The sequence below is a fragment of the Coturnix japonica genome, chromosome 16 (assembly GCF_054131305.1).
Source record: "Coturnix japonica strain WE chromosome 16, WE-NBRP24, whole genome shotgun sequence".
Taxonomy (NCBI): Eukaryota; Metazoa; Chordata; class Aves; order Galliformes; family Phasianidae; genus Coturnix; species Coturnix japonica.
The window spans coordinates 15,689,379-15,710,111 of NC_140678.1; the positions used below are offsets into that span (position 1 = coordinate 15,689,379).

Below are 20,733 nucleotides of genomic sequence, written 5' to 3' on the forward strand. Positions count from 1 at the left end.
TAACGATAACCTCTGAAATCTGAGCTACTGGTTCTACCACCTGTAGTGTAGAATAGGTAGCCAATAAATGCTTTTCAACTGTGATGTATCTTTATTCTGCTCCATGCCAAACCTGTGGCCAAAACCTCATAGGGGTTCACAAAGAACTCTGGCTCTGCCAGAGCCCCCATCCAGACCCTTCTTGAGTTACATTCACATCTAGTTTGGCTGAAAAGGTTGGACTATAAATACTCAGTGCTTGGGCCTGTTTAACAGATATTTTTTCCTGATTATGCTGTCCATCGATCTTTTTAAACTGAACTCCTGCTCTAATCTGGTCTTTAAACATTTGTTGTCTCAAGACCCTAATGGGTCCAGACTGGATTACCTTAGGGGCTGGACGCCTAAGTCATGGCAGCAGATGGTTCTCTGCCTTTCTCAGACCTTTCCACCACCATTCAGAGCCTGCATCTGGCCGTAGGCACTCTTGTCTCCCCATCAATTGGGCAGCCTGTTGTATTACAGCACCTGAGGGCCACTGGGGGGTTCAGTATGGATAACATAGACCCATACTGATGTAAAGGTGATGGCTGTAGGATGAGATCCCTCGTTCCTGATGAAAAATTTATTGACTGGGCTCTCAAAATCATCTTCATAGATTGCCTCTTTCATGCCTAATTCTCTAATATAATTTTGTTAGTCCTCCATAGAGGACCACAGGCTGATATTTAATGGTATGTCATTCTTATTTGGCCATGTTATATGACACACATCCATAAATCATTCACTGATCAAATGGCTATCCTCATTATGTTGGACAGAGCATACAGTCTTTGCCTGAGGGCAGGGTGAGTAGTAATGGATGTCAGTTTTGAAATTTCCAGTCCATTCACCACAGCGCTTTCTGCCTCCATGTCCCATAACCAGAGCAGCTATGCTGGCATGCTCTCTTGGTTTCTGTCTAAACCACTGTACTATATCCATCAGTTCAGCTGCTGTATTATGGGCAGCAGGGTTTGGGGGGTTGGATACTGGTCAGGGCACTCCCACCAGCCTATCCTGCATTTTTTTTTTTTTTTTTTCATTTTTGGGTTACAATCAGTCAGATCTCAAATAGATCTAGTCCAAATGGAACCTCAAAATCTGAACTTTTAGTGCCTTCATTTACAGAGTCCATTTTATACAGATTCCCTTGTACAGGGTCCCCATGGTCTTCCAGAGAGATGTTCCTGATCTTCCATAGGAGAATGATTGAATTAGGTTTTTTCCCCATCAAAACTGCCACCTGTCTTTCCAGTTTTTCAACACTATCATTCAATAGCTGATTTGCATCAGCCTGAGCCTCTTCAGTTATGTTCAGACAGTTCAAGGCCATTAAAAGTGGCCATGCCACCATGAACACAGCTAACTGTCATTCTCAAGTTGTAAGTATGTCTTTGCTAAGACCATGGAAATACTCAGTCAGGTGGGCCAGGGACTCATGGACCCTCCCTCCGTCCCACACACGGCCCCATTTTTCAGTGACAGAAGCAGTGCTGCATTTTGAGGATCCTAGGAATCCCAGGACATGCCCTGACAAAAGGTCATTCAAAGGGGTAGTCTTTCCCCATCCAAACAACTCCATGATATTCACAGAATCACAGAATTGTAGGGGTTGGAAGGGACCTCCAGAGACCACTGAGTCCAGCCCCCTGCCAAAGCAGGTTCCCTACACCACGTTGCACAGCTCAGCATCCAGGCAGGTCTTGAATATCTCCAGAGAAGGAGATTCCACAACCACCCTAGGCAGCCTGTTCCAGTGCTCTGTCACTCTCACCGTAAAGAAGTTATTGCACACATTAGTGCAGAACTTCCTATGGTGCAGTTTCTGTCTGTTTCCCCTTGTCCCGTCTCCACACACTGCTGAAAAGAGTCTGGCCTCAACACTTTGCCCCCCACACCTCAAATATTTATAGAACCTGGATCCTGTCCCCTCTCAGCCTTCTTTTCTCAAGGCTAAACAGACCCAGTTCCCTCAGTCTCTCCTCATTGGGGAGATGCTCCAGGCCCTTCACCATCTTAGTGGCCCTCTGCTGGACTCTTTCTAAGAGATCCCTGTCTTTTTTTTACTGGGGAGCCCAGAACTGGACACAATATTCCAGATGAGGCCTTACCAGGGCAGAGTAGAGGGGGAGGATCACCTCCTTCGACCTGCTGGACACGCTCTTTTTAATGCACCCCAGGATGCCATTGGCTTTTTTGGCTACAAGGGCACACTGCTGGCTCATGGTTAATCTGTCGTCCACCAGGACGCCCAGGTCCCTCTCAGCAGAGCTCCTCCCCAGCAGCTCTTCCCCCAGCCTGTACCGGTGCATGCAATTATTTCTCCCTAGGTGCAAGACTCTACACTTGCTTTTGTTAAACCTCATCCGGTTTCTTACTGCCCGGCTCTCCAGCCTGTCCAGGTCTCGCTGAATGGCAGCACAGCCTTCAGGTGTGTCAGCCAATCCTCCCAACTTCGTGTCATCAGCAAACTTGCTGAGGGTGGTCATTGATGAAGATGTTGAACAAGACCGGACTGAGCACAGACCCCTGGGGGATGCCGCTCGTTACAGGCCCTCAGCCAGACACTGCACCGCCAACGACAACACTCTGCACTCTGCCAGTCAGCCAATTCTCGACCCACTTCACTGTCCAATCACCTATCCCATACTTCCTCAGCTTTGTTATAAGGATGTCATGGGAGACTGTATCAGTTATAGAGGTTATAGAGTTCAATTCCTGTAGTCAATTTGGCGGCCCAGGTGGGACCAGCTCTGTTCGCTGCAGGACCAGCTGAGAGGGAGACACTTTTGGCGCACCCTGAGATTTCTCTGAAGGACTCCCTTCCTCACCTGATCACTGCAGGGACAGACAAGGACCACCCATAGGTGGACCAGGTATGTGTATGGTAAGTGGAGCCCATATGTCTTGAGGAGACATCCTACACAGTTTACAGCCATACGTGCTGCTCCCAGGGAGGTGAGCTCATGGCTTTGGTTGCCAGCTGGGGTAGGAAGACTCCTTGGGTGAGTTCCTATGAAAGGGAACTGTACGTCATATGAATGGAAACAAGAACAAGTACTCTCTCCCAGGTGGGTGACAATAGGAGGGACCTAGGTTGGTCTCTCCTACGGGTATGGGATATAGTGGATAGCCTGTCAAATGGTAGCCTGGGTTCTCCAAGTTGTAATCACGGGGGTTATAGGTTGTATGTTCAATATTATCATCTGCTTTAAGTGTTTGGTACCGTGTGTCAAGCCGACTCTGGGAAAAACATTAACGTTTGCAACTGGTCGACCAGAGTATGAGTGTTATTAAGATTCCAGCTAGAAAACGTTGTCAGCATTGTGTAGTATGAATAAACCATGGTTTTTGATCTAAATGTCAGAGTGAGTGTGGTGTGAGTGAGACACAGAACAGCTGCAGGGTGAGTGCCGAGTCCCGATCCATGTTTCCTTCCTCCTGTGAGGGAAATGGCCAGACACGGACAAAGTGAAAGACTGTGTTGTGTGTCCACTCATAAGTACTTTCTGCTTGTATGTAAGAAGACAGGAGTTTGTACTCTGTAGATTAGTAAGATTGTCCTGAGGAGAGGTGTACATTCCACCCGACCAATGAATGTCAACACATTTATGTAATACTATGTACTGCTTGCGAGGAAGTGTGTGAGGGAGGTGGTTCAATCAGTGCTGGTTCTGTGGCACAGTGTTTATAACTGAAGAATACAGACTGTATTAAGGGAGTTTATGTGAACTGAAGAACTGTACTGTTTGACAAACTGTTTTGATGGTATAAGAAAGTGTAATTGTTAATTATTTATGAAAGTGTACTTGAGGGAATGTGGAAGTGTATCTGAGCATAGAAACAGAGGAAGCATTTACAGAGGAAAAAGGGTTAAAGCGAGTTTACCTGCACTGACATGAGAGCAACACCCTGCCGGACCGCTGCCCTGTGAGCTGAGCAGAACAGAGCGGAGACATAGTCCCCATGTATCAGGTAGTGTTATTCTGCTTACCAAATGAATGAGTTCACTACAGAAGAGGCAAATCTTCCCCTCTGCTCCATCTGTGGCATACTCTGGAATTCAAGGCATTGCAAAGCTATGGCACATCTATTTTCTTTCAATGATGACACTTTAGTGTGCTCTGGGCTCTCATTTCAATTGCATCTAAAGAAGTCTAGGGTCATACCAGATGACAGGAAGCTGGCAAATGTTGACTCGTTGTAAGGAAGAGCAAGAAAGATGACACGGGCAATTATGGACCTGTCAGTCCAGAGCCTGGTAAAATTATGGAGAAAATGATGGTGGGAGTTATGGAAAAACAGCTGAAGGACAATTCTGTCATTGGTCGCAGCCAACACAATTTTGTGAGGCGAAGGTCCTGTTTAATTTAAGCTCATTTTGTGACACAGTTATCCGTTTAGTTGACCAAGGGAAGCCAGTTGATGTAATCCTTGAGGATTTCAGTGGAGATTTTGATACTGTTTCTCACAACCTTCTGGACAGAATGTTCTGCATATGGCTAGACAGAAACACAATGTGGTGGGTGAGCAGTTGGCCAGTAGGTCAGTCCCAAAGGATTATAGTCAGTTTTTTCCATCAGGCTGGTAGATGGTCACTGTCGGGGTCCCCAGGGTTCCATTTTGGGGCCACTTTCCTTTCATGTTTATGCAGATGACTTGAATGCAGGACTAGAAGACGTTCTGAGAAAGTTTGCTGATGAGACCAGATGAGGAGGTGCTGTTGCCTCCACTGAGGGTGGAGAGGACTTGCAGAGAGATGTGGAGAAGTCAGAGAACTGGGTACCAATTGGTACTAAGCACGAAGTGCATAACGTATAACAAGAACAAGTGCCTGATTGTGCACCTGGGTAGGGGCAATGCTGGACATACACACTGACTGGATATGGGACACTGGAGAGGAGTCTGACTGGAAAGGGTTGGGGTGCTGGTCAGCATCACACTGAATGTGAGTCAGCAGTGTGCCAAGGCAGCCAGGAAAGCCAATGGTCCCCTGGAGTGCATGAAGCAACTTATTGCCAGCTGGGTGAGGGAAAGGATCATCCCTCTGCTCTGCATTGCTACTGTCTCACTAGCAGCACTAGGTGCACTTCTGGGCACCGCAGAACATAAAGGACATCAAACTCTGGGAGAATGTGCAAAGGAGGGCACTGGAACTGAGAGATCTGAAGTTCAGAGTTTCACAGGGATTGACTGCTTGTTCAGACTTGGCCCTTCTCACATCCCTTCTCACATCCTGCAATGAAACATAGGTCTCATATGGGACATGAACCTCACAGCGTCCTTGCACCACATGTAGAGCCTGGGATCTTCTGTCCCCATGTCTATCATTTAACATCATACAAAATTCCAACCCATTGCCCCAGGAAATGCCCGGAGCCAACATGAGATACAGGACCTCTCTACCACTGGTCTTGCAATCAGGGCTTGACCTGTCTGCTTTTTAAGGCAAAGGAGAGGTTTCTTAGCATGCCAGTGCCTTTGCCTGCCTGTAGTCATGGCTTCCAGTTATCTTCTCTAACAAGTCCCTTGGGAAGCTTGCTTGTTAATGGCCCTCACTGGGCCCATTAATACTCCAAGAAACTTCACTGTTACTTCTGACTTTGTCTTGTTGAGCACTTTGTGCAAACTTCTCTCTGCACTGGAGGCTGATGAACTCAGCATCAAATGCGCCCTGGGACCATTATAACCTAAATAATCTCCTGTGTTTTATGCCATCTTGTTATCTTCTTCAGGTTATCAGAACTTGTTCAGCAAAAAGGAGGGATATCTGGAGAGAGATTAAAGAATCCATTATAAATTTATTGTCTCTTTATTTATATCTGGGTTTAAATCAGCACTGTGCAACTGATACCAATCCAGGATGTCCCAATGAGTTCTGTACTGTTACTGTGTTGACAAAGGTCCTTCTCAACCTCCCCACACAATTTTTGCTCACAATGGACCTATGGGACTTGCATCACTTTTCTTCACATCACTCTTCTCCTCTGCATTCATCCGCTCTGTGTTAAAACTGCTTTGCACCAACTCCCACTGGCTTTCCTCAGAGAACCAGCTGCACATGGAAAAGGAAAGATTTCTCTTTTTTATCTGGCCAGCAAATGGAAGGAAAGGTGATGCAATTGAATGAACAGTAAAACACAGTGATCAACTGCATGCCATGTTCAAGCGGCATCTATTGAAGTTTGTCTTTCATATGGACTACTTTTAAAATAAATGATTTATACTGAGGTAGGATAGGATAGATTGAATCACAGTGAAGGAGTTGACAACAGAGGCCATCAGACTCTGGGAGATGGAGCAAATTCCAGTAATCTTCCTGGGATAGATCAGCCAGGTAGTTGAGAGGTATCAACTTAAAATTGATCAGGACTTGTGAGTATTTCACACATTGAGATGGGTTAACACATTCTCATTGATTTCTATCTTTGTCTCCAACTCTGTTTTTCACTTTTACTGACATTAATGAACATCTTTCAGACTTCGTGCCTTAATAAAAAAGAGACAGTGATTGAGAAAAAGAAAAAGTATAAGAAGAAAAAGAAAAAGAATAGATAGGAAGGGATAGATCAAATCACAGTCAAGGAGTTGACAACACATTCCATCAGACTTTGGGGAGATGGAACAAATTCCAGTAATCCCCCTGAAAGTCAGAAATCAGACAGATAATTTGGAGGTATCTGACTGAACAAAGAGCAAGGGATGGAGAAATCTGGAGGGCAGTGGGAGTAGTGTGTGCCCAAATGGCCTGCTGAAAACATGCCCTTAACCATGGCCATTTCTTTAGGAGAGTTGAAAACACCTGGAGGATGAGACACATCAAATAGGCAGCAGGGAAGAGTAGTGCTGGGCACCGGGCTATAGTCACAGGGCATTGGCACTGGCACCGCTGTCTGTGTCTCTGAATCTGAAGACATTTGTGTTCAGCGAACACAGTTCTGGAAAACATTGTAGTTTCAGGAAAAGAAAAAAAAAAAGAAAGAAAGAAAAAAAAAAAGACATCAAATCACCTCAAAGATTCATATATACAACTTAAAATGGAACAAGACTCATGAGAATTTCTCATGTTGAGAAGGGTTAACACATTTTCATTGATTTCCATCTTTGTCTTCAATTATTTGTTTCAGTTTTATTGACATTTATGATCAACTATTAAGCTTACAGCCTCAAAATAAATAAATAAATAAAAAGAGATACATTTGCATCTTGCACATGGCCTGATGCCCCTTTGACCTTCACAATTCCCCCAAGTCCTTCCATGACAGAAAGTATGAGATCCAGCAGAGCACCTCTCCTCTTTGGTTCCTCCATGACTTGGTCAAGAAGCTGCCATCTGTGCTCTCCATGGATCTGCTGGATGCCACATGCCCTGCTGTGCTGTTCCTGCCGCAGATAATTGAGTGACAAAGGCCACCAAATGGGACAAGGGACAGACAACATCAGATTCCCATCTGTCTGCAGAGGGCACCTTCCATTTACTCTCCCTGATCAGGAAGACAGGAAAAGACACTGATGGTCTCCTCTGTTGGCCATTTCCATAAGCTCTGACCTGTCTGCTCTTCCATCCCCAGGCAGAGCTCAGTGCACTCTCACAGAGGGCAGTCACCCTTCTTTATCTCCTCGCCCACCCATCCTAAAGACTCGGTATCCCCCTTGTGCTACAGTGCAGTTGTGGAAGCCATTAAACTGTGTCCCCATGGTCCAAACAGGAGCTCAAACCAGCAGCTCTACCAAGATTTCTAGCTTACTGTTTGTTGGTGTTTGCATTAGTGCAAAACCACAGAAGTAAACATCCTAATTGAAAAGCATCACTGGACATAGCCTGACTGGATAGCTCATCTATGGTATCAGTGTACAGAAGGTGGCACACAGACATTAGACCGATCGTGGGTCTTGGAGCTGACGTATCAGCATGGACACACCATAGGCATGGCTTTGCTGAAGGCCCTGTACTGCTCTTGTAGCTGCGTGTGAATTCACCAGACAGCCGGTGCTATCCCCTCTCTGGTCCTCAGCTGATGCCCAGGAAGGAGCTGTCTATCTCAGGGACTTCCCACACGGTTTACAAGCACTGGCACACATCAGGAACAGCCCAGGCACCTTGGGCATCACCCAGTGTCTGTGTGTGAGCTGCTGCCTCCCAGCTGAAGGTCCGAGGACTCAGAGCAGGAGCTCACATGCAGGCAACTCCTTGTGCACTTCTGAACTGAACCAGAGAAATCCCAGCTCCTGTGGTTCTGTGGGGAGCCGAATCCCATTTCAGCTCCAGGATTTCTGTCAAGGGATGAGACTCCTGCGCTGCCTCAGCTGGATCACTGCCCTGCACAGGGAAAGTCCAAACCTCGCCTTCCTTGTCTGGTTGCCCTTATTGTTTCATCAAACGATCTCTGGGAGCACTCCCCATATGTCTCCAATCAGTCACTGACCACTGGACATGTGATGGTTAATTGAGCGGATTTCAAAGCACAGTCATGATGCTGTTGTCTTTCAGGAGCTGTTGGCCATGAAGACCCAGGGATGTGTCAGGAGACACGAGTGGGAAGGATAAAAATGACATCATCTGTTGCTGAGCTGGGCCAGGCTCCTGGGACACAGGGAGCTCTAAAAGTGTGCAGGGCTGCAGAGAGAAAGCTGTGCCCAAGAGCAGCTCTTGTGCACAGCACAGCCTGCAGGTGACAGAAGGAGAGGAGAGAAATTGAAGAGAACTTACAGGAAGTGTGCAGTGTGAGTGGGCTGTGAGCTCACTGCAGGAGCATTGCTCACAGACCATGACAAGGTAAGTCTCACAGCTGACCATGAGCTGCTTTTAATTAAGGGATAACTATAACTGGGACATCCCATAGGAGATCTGACTGCAGGCACTGCATGTTTCTTTACTGTGGAAAAAGCTTTCTGCTCCAGCTGAGACGGGTGCCCAGGGCTGTCCTGCAGAGCAGGGTCCCTGCTGTGCCCCAGGGGCTGTGTGCCGGGTATGGGACTCTGCCGCCTGCCAGGCTCAGCACTCAGCCTGCCCGGGGAGCTGCCCAGGGCGCTGTGGAGAGACGTGTGGGGGGAAGGAGCCCCCCGGCAGGGCTTGTGCTGCCACAGCTGCTGCCTGGGGCAGGGGATCACAGCTCCACTGCACAACTGAATGTTTCTGAGGTTGCTTTGCAAGAGGAGAGCCAAGGCAGGGGGTTTCCACTTCCTGTTCTGAGGCAAAGAGGTTTGGAGTCAGAAATCTAAAAGGGGCAATAACAGTTCTGAGAATTTTTCGTCAATCAATTGCTTGTTTTGTGAACAGTCACACATGATGTGCTTTCTGTCTCCCCTTTCTCGAAGAATGGAATTATGATCATTTTCTGTAGGCATGAATAATTCACTTATCCTACAAACAGGCAGCATTTTCTAACTGAAACTGAATGCCACAGAAGCTGGGGTAAAGGGCTCTAAGAGCACTTGGGGTAAAGATATGAAACATGAAACAGATGAAAATATCCAGGGAGAAGTGATAAGAAAATAAGAGGAAGGTTAGAGCTCCATATGCTGCTTCTGCTTAAGGAATGCTGAAATACATGAAATTAAATGCAAGTAATGGTGCTAAATGTACACTGTTGTAGGAGAATGAAAACATTTCATAGTATAGCAGGAGGAGTGTGTCTGAGAATGGTCTGGACTTGTCATTATCTTCTGCACTCTGAACAGGACTCCAAGCAAAACAGCAGATGCCCAACAGCAGCTCCATCAGCGAGTTCCTCCATCTGCCGTTGGCAGACACGCGGCAGCTGCAGCTCCTGCACTTCTGGCTCTTCCTGGGCATCTACCTGGCTGCCCTCCTGGGCAACGGCCTCATCAGCACAGCCGTAGCCTGCGACCGCCACCTGCACACCCCCATGTACTTCTTCCTCCTCAACCTGGCCCTCCTTGACCTGGGCAGCATCTCCACCACTCTCCCCAAAGCCATGGCCAACGCCCTCTGGGACACCAGGGCCATCTCCTACGCAGGATGTGCTGCACAGCTCTTTTTCTTTCTCTTCTTCCTCTCAGCAGAGTTGTCCCTTCTCACCATCATGTCCTATGACCGCTACGTTGCCATCTGCAAGCCCCTGCACTACGGGACCTTGATGGACAGCAGAGCTTGTGCCACCATGGCAGCAGCTGCCTGGGGGGGCACTGGGATTCTCTATTCCCTGCTGCACACTGCCAGCACGTTTTCACTGCCTCTCTGCCAAGGCAATGTTGTCAGCCAGTTTTTCTGTGAAATCCCCCAGATCCTCAAGCTCTCCTGCTCAGAATCAAACCTCAGGGAAGTTGGGCTTATTATATTTTGTGTGCCTTTGGAGCTTGGGTGCTTTGTTTTCATAGTGGTGTCCTATGTGCAGATCTTCTTTGCTGTGCTGAGGATGCCCTCTGAGCAGGGACACCACAAAGCCTTCTTCACGTGCCTCCCTCACCTGGCCGTGGTCTCCCTGTTTCTCAGCACTGGCTTTTTTGCCTACCTGAAGCCTCCCTCCATTTCTTCCCCACTCCTGGATATTACAGTGGCACTTCTGCACTCAGTGGTTCCTCCAACACTGAACCCTATTATCTACAGCATAAGGAACAGGGAGATCAAGCATGCTCTCATGAAGGTATTGCATTACACACTAGTCTACCTTCCATAAAGTGCACATCTTCCTCACAGGATTCCCAGTGATGGTTCTTTATGTTTTATGCATCTTTGATTGTTTGATTGTGTGTGATATAGTAATGTGCAAAAAAATGTTATTGAACTTATGAATTAAAATTTATTTCACTTCTTTCACACCTACTTTCTGTTTTCTCACTCCAAGAGCTCATGTAAACATGGAACCAGATTCCCCGAATAGGTTAAGAGATAAATAAATAGCATTCAAAATACGCTTTTCCTTTGCTCTTCTCTTATCCAACTTTGTCTGGATTTGGGGAAGGTACAGCCACAGATAGAAGCACAACTAGTTCTTTTCATTCCTCCTCTCTTTGCACTGCCACAGTGCACAGAGGATTTGAGTCCTCTCATTTCTACAGGCCTGAAGGTCTTGTGTGTCTCACAGCAGTCCCATCGTCTCTACAGCAGCACTCAGGGGTTTGCTTAATTTTCTTATCTCAATACTTGGAACAGCTACAGGACCTGTAGCATAAGTGACCGCAGAGCTCCTTATGAGGGGTGGAGTGACAGTGGGATCTGTCCAGAGCTTGGAGCAACTGCAGGATGTGTAGCAAAAACTTGGAGCTATTGCAGGGACTGTGCCAGGAGTTGCAGAGGCTGCAGCAATGTCAGCAGATCCAGCTCTCTTCCCCTTGAAGATGCTGAATAGTGTTGAACACAGCTCAGTAGGTGTGGGCCAGGCCCTGGCACACTGCAGTCATTTGTGCCTGTTTAGGATTACCAGTGCCACAGCAGACCTGTCTCCAATATTCTACCAGTTTCTCAGTATCCTGCAGTTGTTCGGAGATGAAGTTCCAAATCCCTGGGGGTGCCCACCACTCCAGGCAGCTGCCCAGACCATCCCACACCCCCTGCCATGCAGAGCCTTCTCACCTTGGGGCAGATCTCTCAGTGATATTCCTGAATAATTGTTTAACCTCAATCCTAGAATCATAGAATCACCAAGGCTGGAAAAGGCCTGAAAGATCATCCAATCCAACCGTTCACCTATTACCAATAGCTCCCACTTAACCATGTCCTTCAACACAATATCCAGTCTCTCCTTGAATACCTCTGGGCTCCCAGAGACGACAGTGTAAAATGTGTAATTCCTAATCATACCAACAATATTACTTCCAAAACCCAAAGATGTCCAAAGAGCTGAATGTGCACAAAACTTCACTTTGCCAATTTTATCGTGGTACAAACCAAGGTCAAACAGCATAGCAAAATAAATACCCTAATCCAGCATCCAGAGTTGACAAATAATGCAACAGGGAAAACAAGCAGCAAGCAAGGAGCTGTGAAATGCAGCTTCATGAGAAGACTCAGCAAGCTTCACAAATAGGGAAACTATCAGCACCATGGCCTGCACATCTCCAACTCCCACAAAGCCCTGTCCACTCTGGACAGATGTGCTGTTATCACAACCCTTGGAGCCTCACATCAGGCACCAAAATGACAGTGGTTGTTGAACCCAACATGTGGCTCAGCAGCACACAGTGCTTTGTTCACTGCCCAATTCCCAGTGGGATGGGGATGAGAACTGGGAAAAAGAGTACAACTTCTGGGTTGTAACAAAACAGTTTCCTAAGAGAGATAAAAGGAGAGGAGTAATAGTTATCACTATATATCCGTTGATATGGAATTGTATGTAACAACTTATGCACAAGCACTTGCTCAGCACCACCAGACTGATGCTCAGCTGGACCCTGGGCAGTGAAGAGACTGAGATGAACTCCCACCCCTTTCAATACAATTTCTGCTTGCTGTCAGCTGATAGAGAACGTCCCTTTGGCCACTTTCAGTCAGCTGTCCTCACTCTGTTCCCTCCCAGCTCCATGTGCCCTCCACTGACCATGGCCTTGGCTCCGTACAACACTGCTTAGCAGCAGCTGTAAACATCTGTCCAGAGCGAGATAACTCAGGGCTTTGTGGGAGCTGGAGAAGTGCAGGCCATGGTGCTGATATGTGTGGATGTGCTCCCTATGTATGGAGCTTGTTTAGTCTTCTCATGAAGCTTCACTGCACAGCTCCTTACTTGGTGCTTGGATGCTGGATTAGGGTATTTATTTTGCTATGCTGTTTGACCTCAGTTTGTACCATGATAAAATTGGCAGCTGACAAAGTGAATTTTTGTGCACATTCAGCTCTGCGGTCATCTTTGGGTTTTGGAAGTAATATTGTCCATATGATTAGGAATTACACAATTTACATTGTCGCCTCTGTGAGTCTGGGGGTGTACTGGATATTGTGTTGAGGGACATGGTTTAGTGGGAGCTATAGGTAATAGGTGAACGGTTGGACTGGATGATCTTTTAGGCCTTTTCCAACCTTGGTGATTCTATGAATCTATGATTGAGGTTAAACAATTATTCAGGAATATCAGTGAGAGATCTGCCCCAAGGTGAGAAGGCTCTGCATGGCAGAGGGTGTGGGACGGTCTGGGCAGCTGCCTGGAGCGGTGGGCACCCCCAGGGCTTTGGAACTTCATCTCCGAACAACTGCAGGATCCTGAGAAACTGGTAGAATATTGGGTGCAGGTCTGCTGTGGCACTGGTATGACTGCAGTGTGCCAGATCCAGAGAGCTGGATCTGCTGACAATGCTGCAACCTCTGCAACTCCTGGCACAGACCCTGCAGCAGCTCCAAGGTTTTGCTACACGTCCTGCAGTTGCTCCAAGCTCTGGGACAGATCCCGCTGTCACTCCATCCCTCATAATGAGCTCTGCAGTTACTCGTGCTACGGATCCTGTAGCTGTTCCAAGTATTTTAATAAGAAAATCCTACAAATTCCTCCCAAGGGAGGTGCACTGTGCCAGGAGGTTCAGCCCTGCGGTGGCTACAACCCCTCCAATGAGCCCAGTGGCTGCTCCAACATAGTCACAGGTTCTGTGGTGGTTTCAGCTCTGGCAATGAACTCTGAGGTCACTTCAACTCCTGCAACTGCCCAACAGCCACTTCAGCTCCTACAGTGAACCCTGTGGCTGTTAAAACCCCTGCAACTAATCCTGGACTTGCAAACAGATGCGCATAGGGATTAGTTCATATATGTTTGCAACTGCATATGTTGTATATGTGTGAAAATACACTAAATATATTATATATGTATAAATACATTTGTCATAATTATTATCCTTTTCTTTTTCTCTTTGTCTCAACCCATAAACCTTAAACCACAGCACTGCCCCAAGACGCTTACGGATCTCCTTGGGACTATTTAATCTGATCTGGTCACACAGTGAAGAGCACCAGAAGATCTCGAGGTTTTCTCAGGGAGCAGCTCCTGAGGTATATTCCTTGCACCAGCTTTGGAGGAGGCCTCCCTTTAGTTCTCTGGTCCTGCACTAAAGGGGCCCTCTTGTTATGGCAGTGCCAGCAAGGAGACCAGCTCTGACACAGCCGTTCGTATTGCCGGCCACTGACTGCAGCCCTGGATTGCTGCTGTAGAGGCAACAGGACTGTTGTGAGACACACAAGACCTTCAGAAGTGCACAAATGAGAGGGCCTGAGAGCACTATGGCAGTGTAAAGAGATCAGAAATGAAAAGAGCACGTTGAGCTGATGTCTGCAGCTGTACCTCCCCAAATCCAGACAAAGTAGGAAGAAAGAAAAGCTAAGTAAACGTCAATTTTGAAAGCTTTTTAGGTATCATATAACGTATTCGGGGAATCTGGTTATATGTTTACATGAGCTCTTGGAGTGAAAAAAATTCAAATTAAGTAGGACAGAAGTGAAATAAATTTTTATTTATAAGTTCACTAACATTTTTTTTTTTTTTTGCACATTGCTATATCTCACATAATCAAACAATCAAAGATGCATAAAACATAAAGAACCATCACTGGGAATCGTATGAGGAAGTTGTGCATTTTATGGAAGCTGGAATAGTGCTTATTGCAACACCTTCCTCAGAGCGTGCTTGATCTCCCTGTTCCTCATGCTGTAGATAATAGGGTTCAGTGTTGGAGGAACCACTGCGTACAGAAGTGCCACTGTCAGATCTAGGAGTGGGGAGGAAATGGACGGGGGCTTCAGGTAGGCAAAAAGGCCAGTGCTGAGAAACAGGGAGACCACGGCCAGGTGAGGGAGGCACATGGAGAAGGCTTTATGCCGTCCCTGCTCAGAGGGCATCCTCAGCACAGCCATGAAGATCTGCACATAGGACACCAATATGAAAACAAAACACCCAAAGGCTAAACTGGCACTAAAAAATAGAAGCACAACTTCCCTGAGATTTGATTCTGAGCAGGAGAGCTTGAGGATCTGGGGGATTTCACAGAAAAACTGGTTGACAACATTCCCTTGGCAGAGAGGCAGTGAAAACGTACTGGCAGTGTGCAGCAGGGAATAGAGAACCCCAGTGCCCCAGGCAGCTGCTGCCATGGTGGCACAAGCTCTGCTGTCCATCAAGGTCCCGTAGTGCAGGGGCTTGCAGATGGCAACGTAGCGGTCATAGGACATGATAGTGAGAAGGGACAACTCTGCTGACATGAAGAGGAGAAAGAAAAAGATCTGTGCACCACATCCTGCATAGGAGATGGCCCTGGTGTCCCAGAGGGCGTTGGCCATGGCTTTGGGGAGAGTGGTGGAGATGCTGCCCAGGTCGAGAAGGGCCAGGTTGAGGAGGAAGAAGTACATGGGGGTGTGCAGGTGGCGGTCGCAGGCTACGGCTGTGCTGATGAGGCCGTTGCCCAGGAGGGCAGCCAGGTAGATGCCCAGGAAAAGCCAGAAGTGCAGGAGCTGCAGCTGCCGCGTGTCTGCCAATGGCAGCAGGAGGAACTCGCTGATGGAGCTGCTGTTGGGCATCTGCTGTTGTTCCTGGGCTTGGAGTCCTGTTCAGAATGCAGAAGATAATGACAAGTCCAGACCATTCTCAGAGACACTCCTCCTGCTATAATATAAAATGTTTTCATTCTCCTACAACAGTGTACATTTAGCAACATTACTTGCATTTAATTTCATGTAGTTCATCATTCCTTAAGTAGGAGCAGCATATGGAGCTGTAACATTCCACTTATTTTCTTATTCCTCCTCCCTGGATATTTTCATGTGTTTCATGTCTCATATCTTTAACCCAACTGCTCTTAGATCTCTGTGCCATTCAGTGTGAATTCTAAAAAACTGCCTTTTTGCAGGTTATGTGAATTATTCATGTCTACTGAAAATGAGGATGTTTTCAATTGGTTCAATCCTTCAGGAAACAGGAGAATGAGAGCACATCATGTGTGACTGTTCTCAAAACAAGCAATTGATTGAAGAAAAATTATCAGAGCTGTGACAGCCCCTTTTACATTTCTGCCTCCAATCCTTTCTGTGTTCCCCCAGAACAGGAAATGGACACCCCCTCCCTTGGCTCTCCTCTGGCAAAGCAACCTCAGAAACATTCAGTTGTGCAGTGGAGCTGTGATCCCCTGCCCCAGGCAGCAGCTGTAGCAGCACAAGCCCTGCCAGGGGGCTCCTTCCCCCCACACGTCTCCCCACAGCTCCCTGGGCAGCTCCCCGGGCAGGCTGAGTGCTGAGCCTGGCAGGCGGCAGAGTCCCATACCCGGCACACAGCCCCTGGGGCACAGCAGGGACCCTGCTCTGCAGGACAGCCCTGGGCACCTGCCTTCAACCCCAGCAACACAGCCTGCAGCCATGCTGGGACACGCAGCCCTCAGGGCTGTGCTCAGACCTTGCAGTACAGAAGCCCTCAGGTGGAGCAGAAGGCTTTTAACATATTAAAGAAACATGTGGTGCTTGCAGCCAGATCTGCTATGGGATGTCCCAAATTTGGTGATCCCTCTAGGAAAAGCAGTTGCATTGCCTACTGCATGACACTTACCATTCTGCTGATCTGTTATCAATGCTCCTGCAGTCAGCTCACAGCAGGCTCACACTGTACAAACACAGTAAGCTCTCTCTCCCTTCTCTTCTATCCTCTTGTGAACTGTTCCTCAAGCCCCAGCCCTGCTGTGCTGTGCACAAGAGCTGCTCCTGGGCACAGCTGAGCACTACAACTACAATACTTTCCACTTTTATGAGCTCCCTGTGTCCCAGAAGCCCAGCCCAGATCAGTAACAGATGATGTCATTTTTTATCCTTCCCACTCATCTCCCCTATGGTGTCCCGGGGTCCTCACGGCCAACAGCTCCTGAAAGACAACAACATCATGACAGTACATTAAAATCTGTTGAATTAAACACCAGATTTCTAGTGGTCAATGACTAATTCCAGACATGTGCTGAGTCCTCCCAGAGAGTGTTTGCTCAAAGAGGGCAGTCATACAAGGACAGGATATCACAGAATCATAGAATCACCAAGGTTGGAAAAGACCTAAAAGATCATCCAGTCCAGCTGTTCACCTATCACCAATAGCTCCCACAAATCCACGGCCCTCAACACAACGTACAGTGATTCCTGGAACACCTCCAGGGTCGGTGAATCCACCCCCACCCTTGGCAGTCCATGCCAGGTCCCAAAGTTCAGGATGATGGTCTTGGTGAAGCTCATTCCACTGGCTTCAGCCCAGCTCTCCAGCCTGTCCAGATCCCTCAGTGGGGCCTTGCTAACTTCAGGCACATCCACACTCCCAGCCAATTTGGTGTAGTTTGCAAACCTACATAGGATGCACTCAGTGCCCTCATCCAGGTCATCAATAAAGATACTGAAGAGGACAGGCCCCAGCACAGACCCCTGGGGAACACCAGGTAGGCACACAGGTGGGCATCCAGGCTGGTCTTGAATATCTCCAGAGAAGGAGACTCCCCAACCCCTTGGGCAGCCTGTTCCAGGGCTCTGTCACCCTCACTGTAAAGATGTTCTTGCACACATTTGTGCAGAACTTCCTATGCTCAACTTTCTGACCATTTCCCCTTGTCTTGTCTCCACACACTGCTGAAAAGAGCCTGGTCTCTCCCCTTTGACTCCACACCTCAGATATGAGCACTGACATGAGAGCAACCCCCTGCACCTTTCCCCTGCGAGCAGAGCATAGCAGAGCAGAGACACAGTCCCCATGTATCATGCAGTGTTATTCTGCTTGCCAACAGAAGAGGCCAGTCTTTCTCTATGCTCCATCTGTGGCATACTCCAGAGTTCAATACACTGCAAAGCTATGGCACATCTATGTTCTTGCAATGATGACACCTTAGTATTCTCTGGGCTCTCATTTCAATGGCATCTAAATAAGTCTAGGGTCATACCAGCTGATGGGAATCTGGCAATTGTTGTCTCATTGTAAGGAAGAGCAAGAAAGATGACAGGGGCAATTATGGACCTGTCAGTCTCACTCCAGCACCTGGTAAAATTATGGAGAAAGTGATGGTGGGAGTTATGGACAAACAGCTGAAGGACAATTCTGTCATTGGTTGCAGCCAAAGCAAGTTCCTGAGGGGAAGGTCCTGTTTAACTTCAGGTCCCTTTATGACACAGTTGTCCATTTAGTTCTACAAGGGAAGCCAGATGATGTTATCCTTGAGGATTACAGTAGAGCTTTTGATACTGTGTCTCACAACAACCTTATGGGCAGAATGTCCTTCATACGGCTAGACAGAAACAAAACGTGGTGGGTGAGCAGTTGGCCAATAGGTCAGGCTCAAAGAATTATAGTCAATGGGTTCCATCAGCCTGGTAGATGGTCACTATCAGGGTTCCCCAGGGCTCCATTATAGGGCCACTTCTCTTCCATGTTTTTGTGGATGACTTGCATGCAGGACTAGAAGATGTTCTCAGCAAGTTTGCTGATGAGCCCAGATGAGGATGTGCTGTTACCTCCACTGAGTGGGGACAAAACTTGCAAAGAGATGTTGACAAGTCAGAGAAGTGGGTACCAGTTGGTACTAAGCACCAAGTGCATAAAGCATAACAAGAGCAAGTGCCTGATTGTACACCTGGGTATGGTAACACTGGACATAAACACTGACTGGATATGGGACACTGGAGAGAAGTCTGAATGAGAAGGATTGGGGGTCCTGCTCAACATCAAATTGGAAGTGAGTCAGCAGTGTGCCCAGGCAGCCAGGAAAGCCAACGGTACCCTGGAGTGCATAAAGCAATTTCTTGCAAGCTGGGTAAGGGAAAGGATTGTCCCTCTCTGCTCTGCGCTGCTGCAGCTTCACATGGAGCACTGGGTGCATTTCTGGGCAAAGCGGAACATAGAAAACATCAAACTATGGGAGAGTGTGCACAGGAGGGCACTGGATCTGAGAGATCTGAATCACAGAATCACAGAATCACAGAATTATCAAGGTTGGAAAAGACCTAGAAGATCATCTAGTTCAACCATTACCAATACTTCCTGGCTAAATCATATTCCTCAGTGCCACATCCAAGCATTTCTTGAACACTCCCATGGTCGGTGACTCCACCACCTCCCTGGGCAGTGCATTCCAATGCCTGACTACTCTTTCCAAAAAGTAATACTTCCTAATGTCCAGCCTGAATCTCCCCTGACGCAGCTTAAAACCATTCCCTCTAGTTCTATCACTGATTACACGAGAGAAGAGGCCAACCCCCAGCTCACTACAACCCCCCTTCAGGAAGTTATAGAGAGCTATAAGGTCTCCCCTGAGCCTCCTCTTCTCCAGGCTGAACAATACTAGCTCCCTCAGCCGCTCCTCGTAAGGCCTGTGCTCCAGATCCCTCACCAGCTTTGTAGCCCTCCTCTGAACACGTTCCAGGGCCGCAATGTCTTTCTTGCAGTGAGGGGCCCAAAACTGAACAGAGTACTCAAGGTGCAGCCACACCAATGCCGAGTACAGGGGGACAATTACCTCCCTATTGCTGCTAGTAACACTGTTTTTGATGCAAGCCAGGATGCCGTTGGCCTTCTTGGGCACCCGGGCACACTGTCGGCTCACGTTCAGCCGAGCATCCATCAGTAACCCCAGGTCTGTTTCCTCAACAAAGTCCTCCAGTCACTCCACCCCAAGCCTATAGCGCTGAATGGGGTTGTTGTGGCCAAAGTGCAGAACCCGGCATTTGGTCTTGTTGAACCTCATCCCGTTGGCTTTGGCCCAGCTCTCCAGCCTATCCAGATCCTTCTGCAGGGCCTCTCTACCCTCAGGCAGATCGACACTCCCTGCTAATTTGGTGTCATCTGTGAACTTACTGAGGGTGCACTCAATGCCCCCATCCAAGTCATCAATAAAGATGTTGAAGAGGACAGGTCCCAGCACCGACCCCTGGGGAACACCACTCATGACTGGTCTCCAACTGGATTTAACTCCATTCACCACCACTCTCTGGGCCCGGCCCTCCAGCCAGCTCCTTACCCAGCCGAGAGTGTACTCATCCAAGCCACGGGCTGCCAGCTTTTGTAGGAGAACAGCATGGGAGACAGTGTCAAAGGCTTTGCTGAGGTCTAAGTAGAGCACATCAACAGCCTTTCCTTCATCTATTAGACGGATCATGGGATCATAGAAGGAGATCAGATTGGTCAAGCAGGACCTGCCCTTCACAATCCCATGCTGGCTAGGTCGGATCTCCTGGTCTTCCCACACCTGTCACATGATCTCCCCAAAGACTATCCGTTCCATTACCTTCCCTGGCATCGAGGTCAGGCTGACAGGCCTGTAGTTCCCCGGATCCTCCTTACAACCTTTCTTGTAAATGGGAGTCACATTGGCAAGCCTCCAGTCTTCTGGGACCTCACCCATTAACAGGGAGTGCTGAAAGATAATGGAAAGCGGCTCAGCGATCACCTCCGTCAGCTCCTTTAGCACTCTTGGGTGAATCTCATCCGGAACCATGGACTTGTGGCAGTCCAGCTGGAGTAGTAATTCCCTGACCACTTCTTCAAGAATCACAGGGGGTTCAGTCTGCTCCCCAGCCGAGACTACCAGGTCAGAGCGTGGGGAGCCCTGGGGATGACCGAGACAACTTGGCGAGGGATGTGAAAAACAATAAGAAAACCTTCTACGGTACATTGGCCAGAAGAGACAGGCCAAAATGGGCGTACCTACTCTGGTAAATTTAAAAGGAGAAATGGCTTCAACAGATGAAGAGAAAGCTGAGGTGCTGAATGAGTTCTTCACCTCGGTCTTCACTGGTGGCCAGGATTCTAGTCTTTTTCACGTCCCTAAGTC

At 47.9% G+C, this 20,733-nt stretch overlaps 1 protein-coding gene across 1 annotated transcript in view; it reads left to right on the forward strand.

Moving 5' to 3' along the window:
• LOC146758292 (myosin-binding protein C, cardiac-type-like) overlaps positions 1–20,224 on the forward strand; it is a 62,326-nt gene extending 42,102 nt beyond the window's left edge. Inside the window, exon 3 of the mRNA XM_085517305.1 lies at positions 20,124–20,224. Coding sequence (XP_085373431.1) covers positions 20,124–20,224 — 101 coding nt within the window. The remainder of the gene's footprint in view (positions 1–20,123) is intronic.
• The last annotated feature ends 509 nt before the right edge of the window (positions 20,225–20,733 follow it).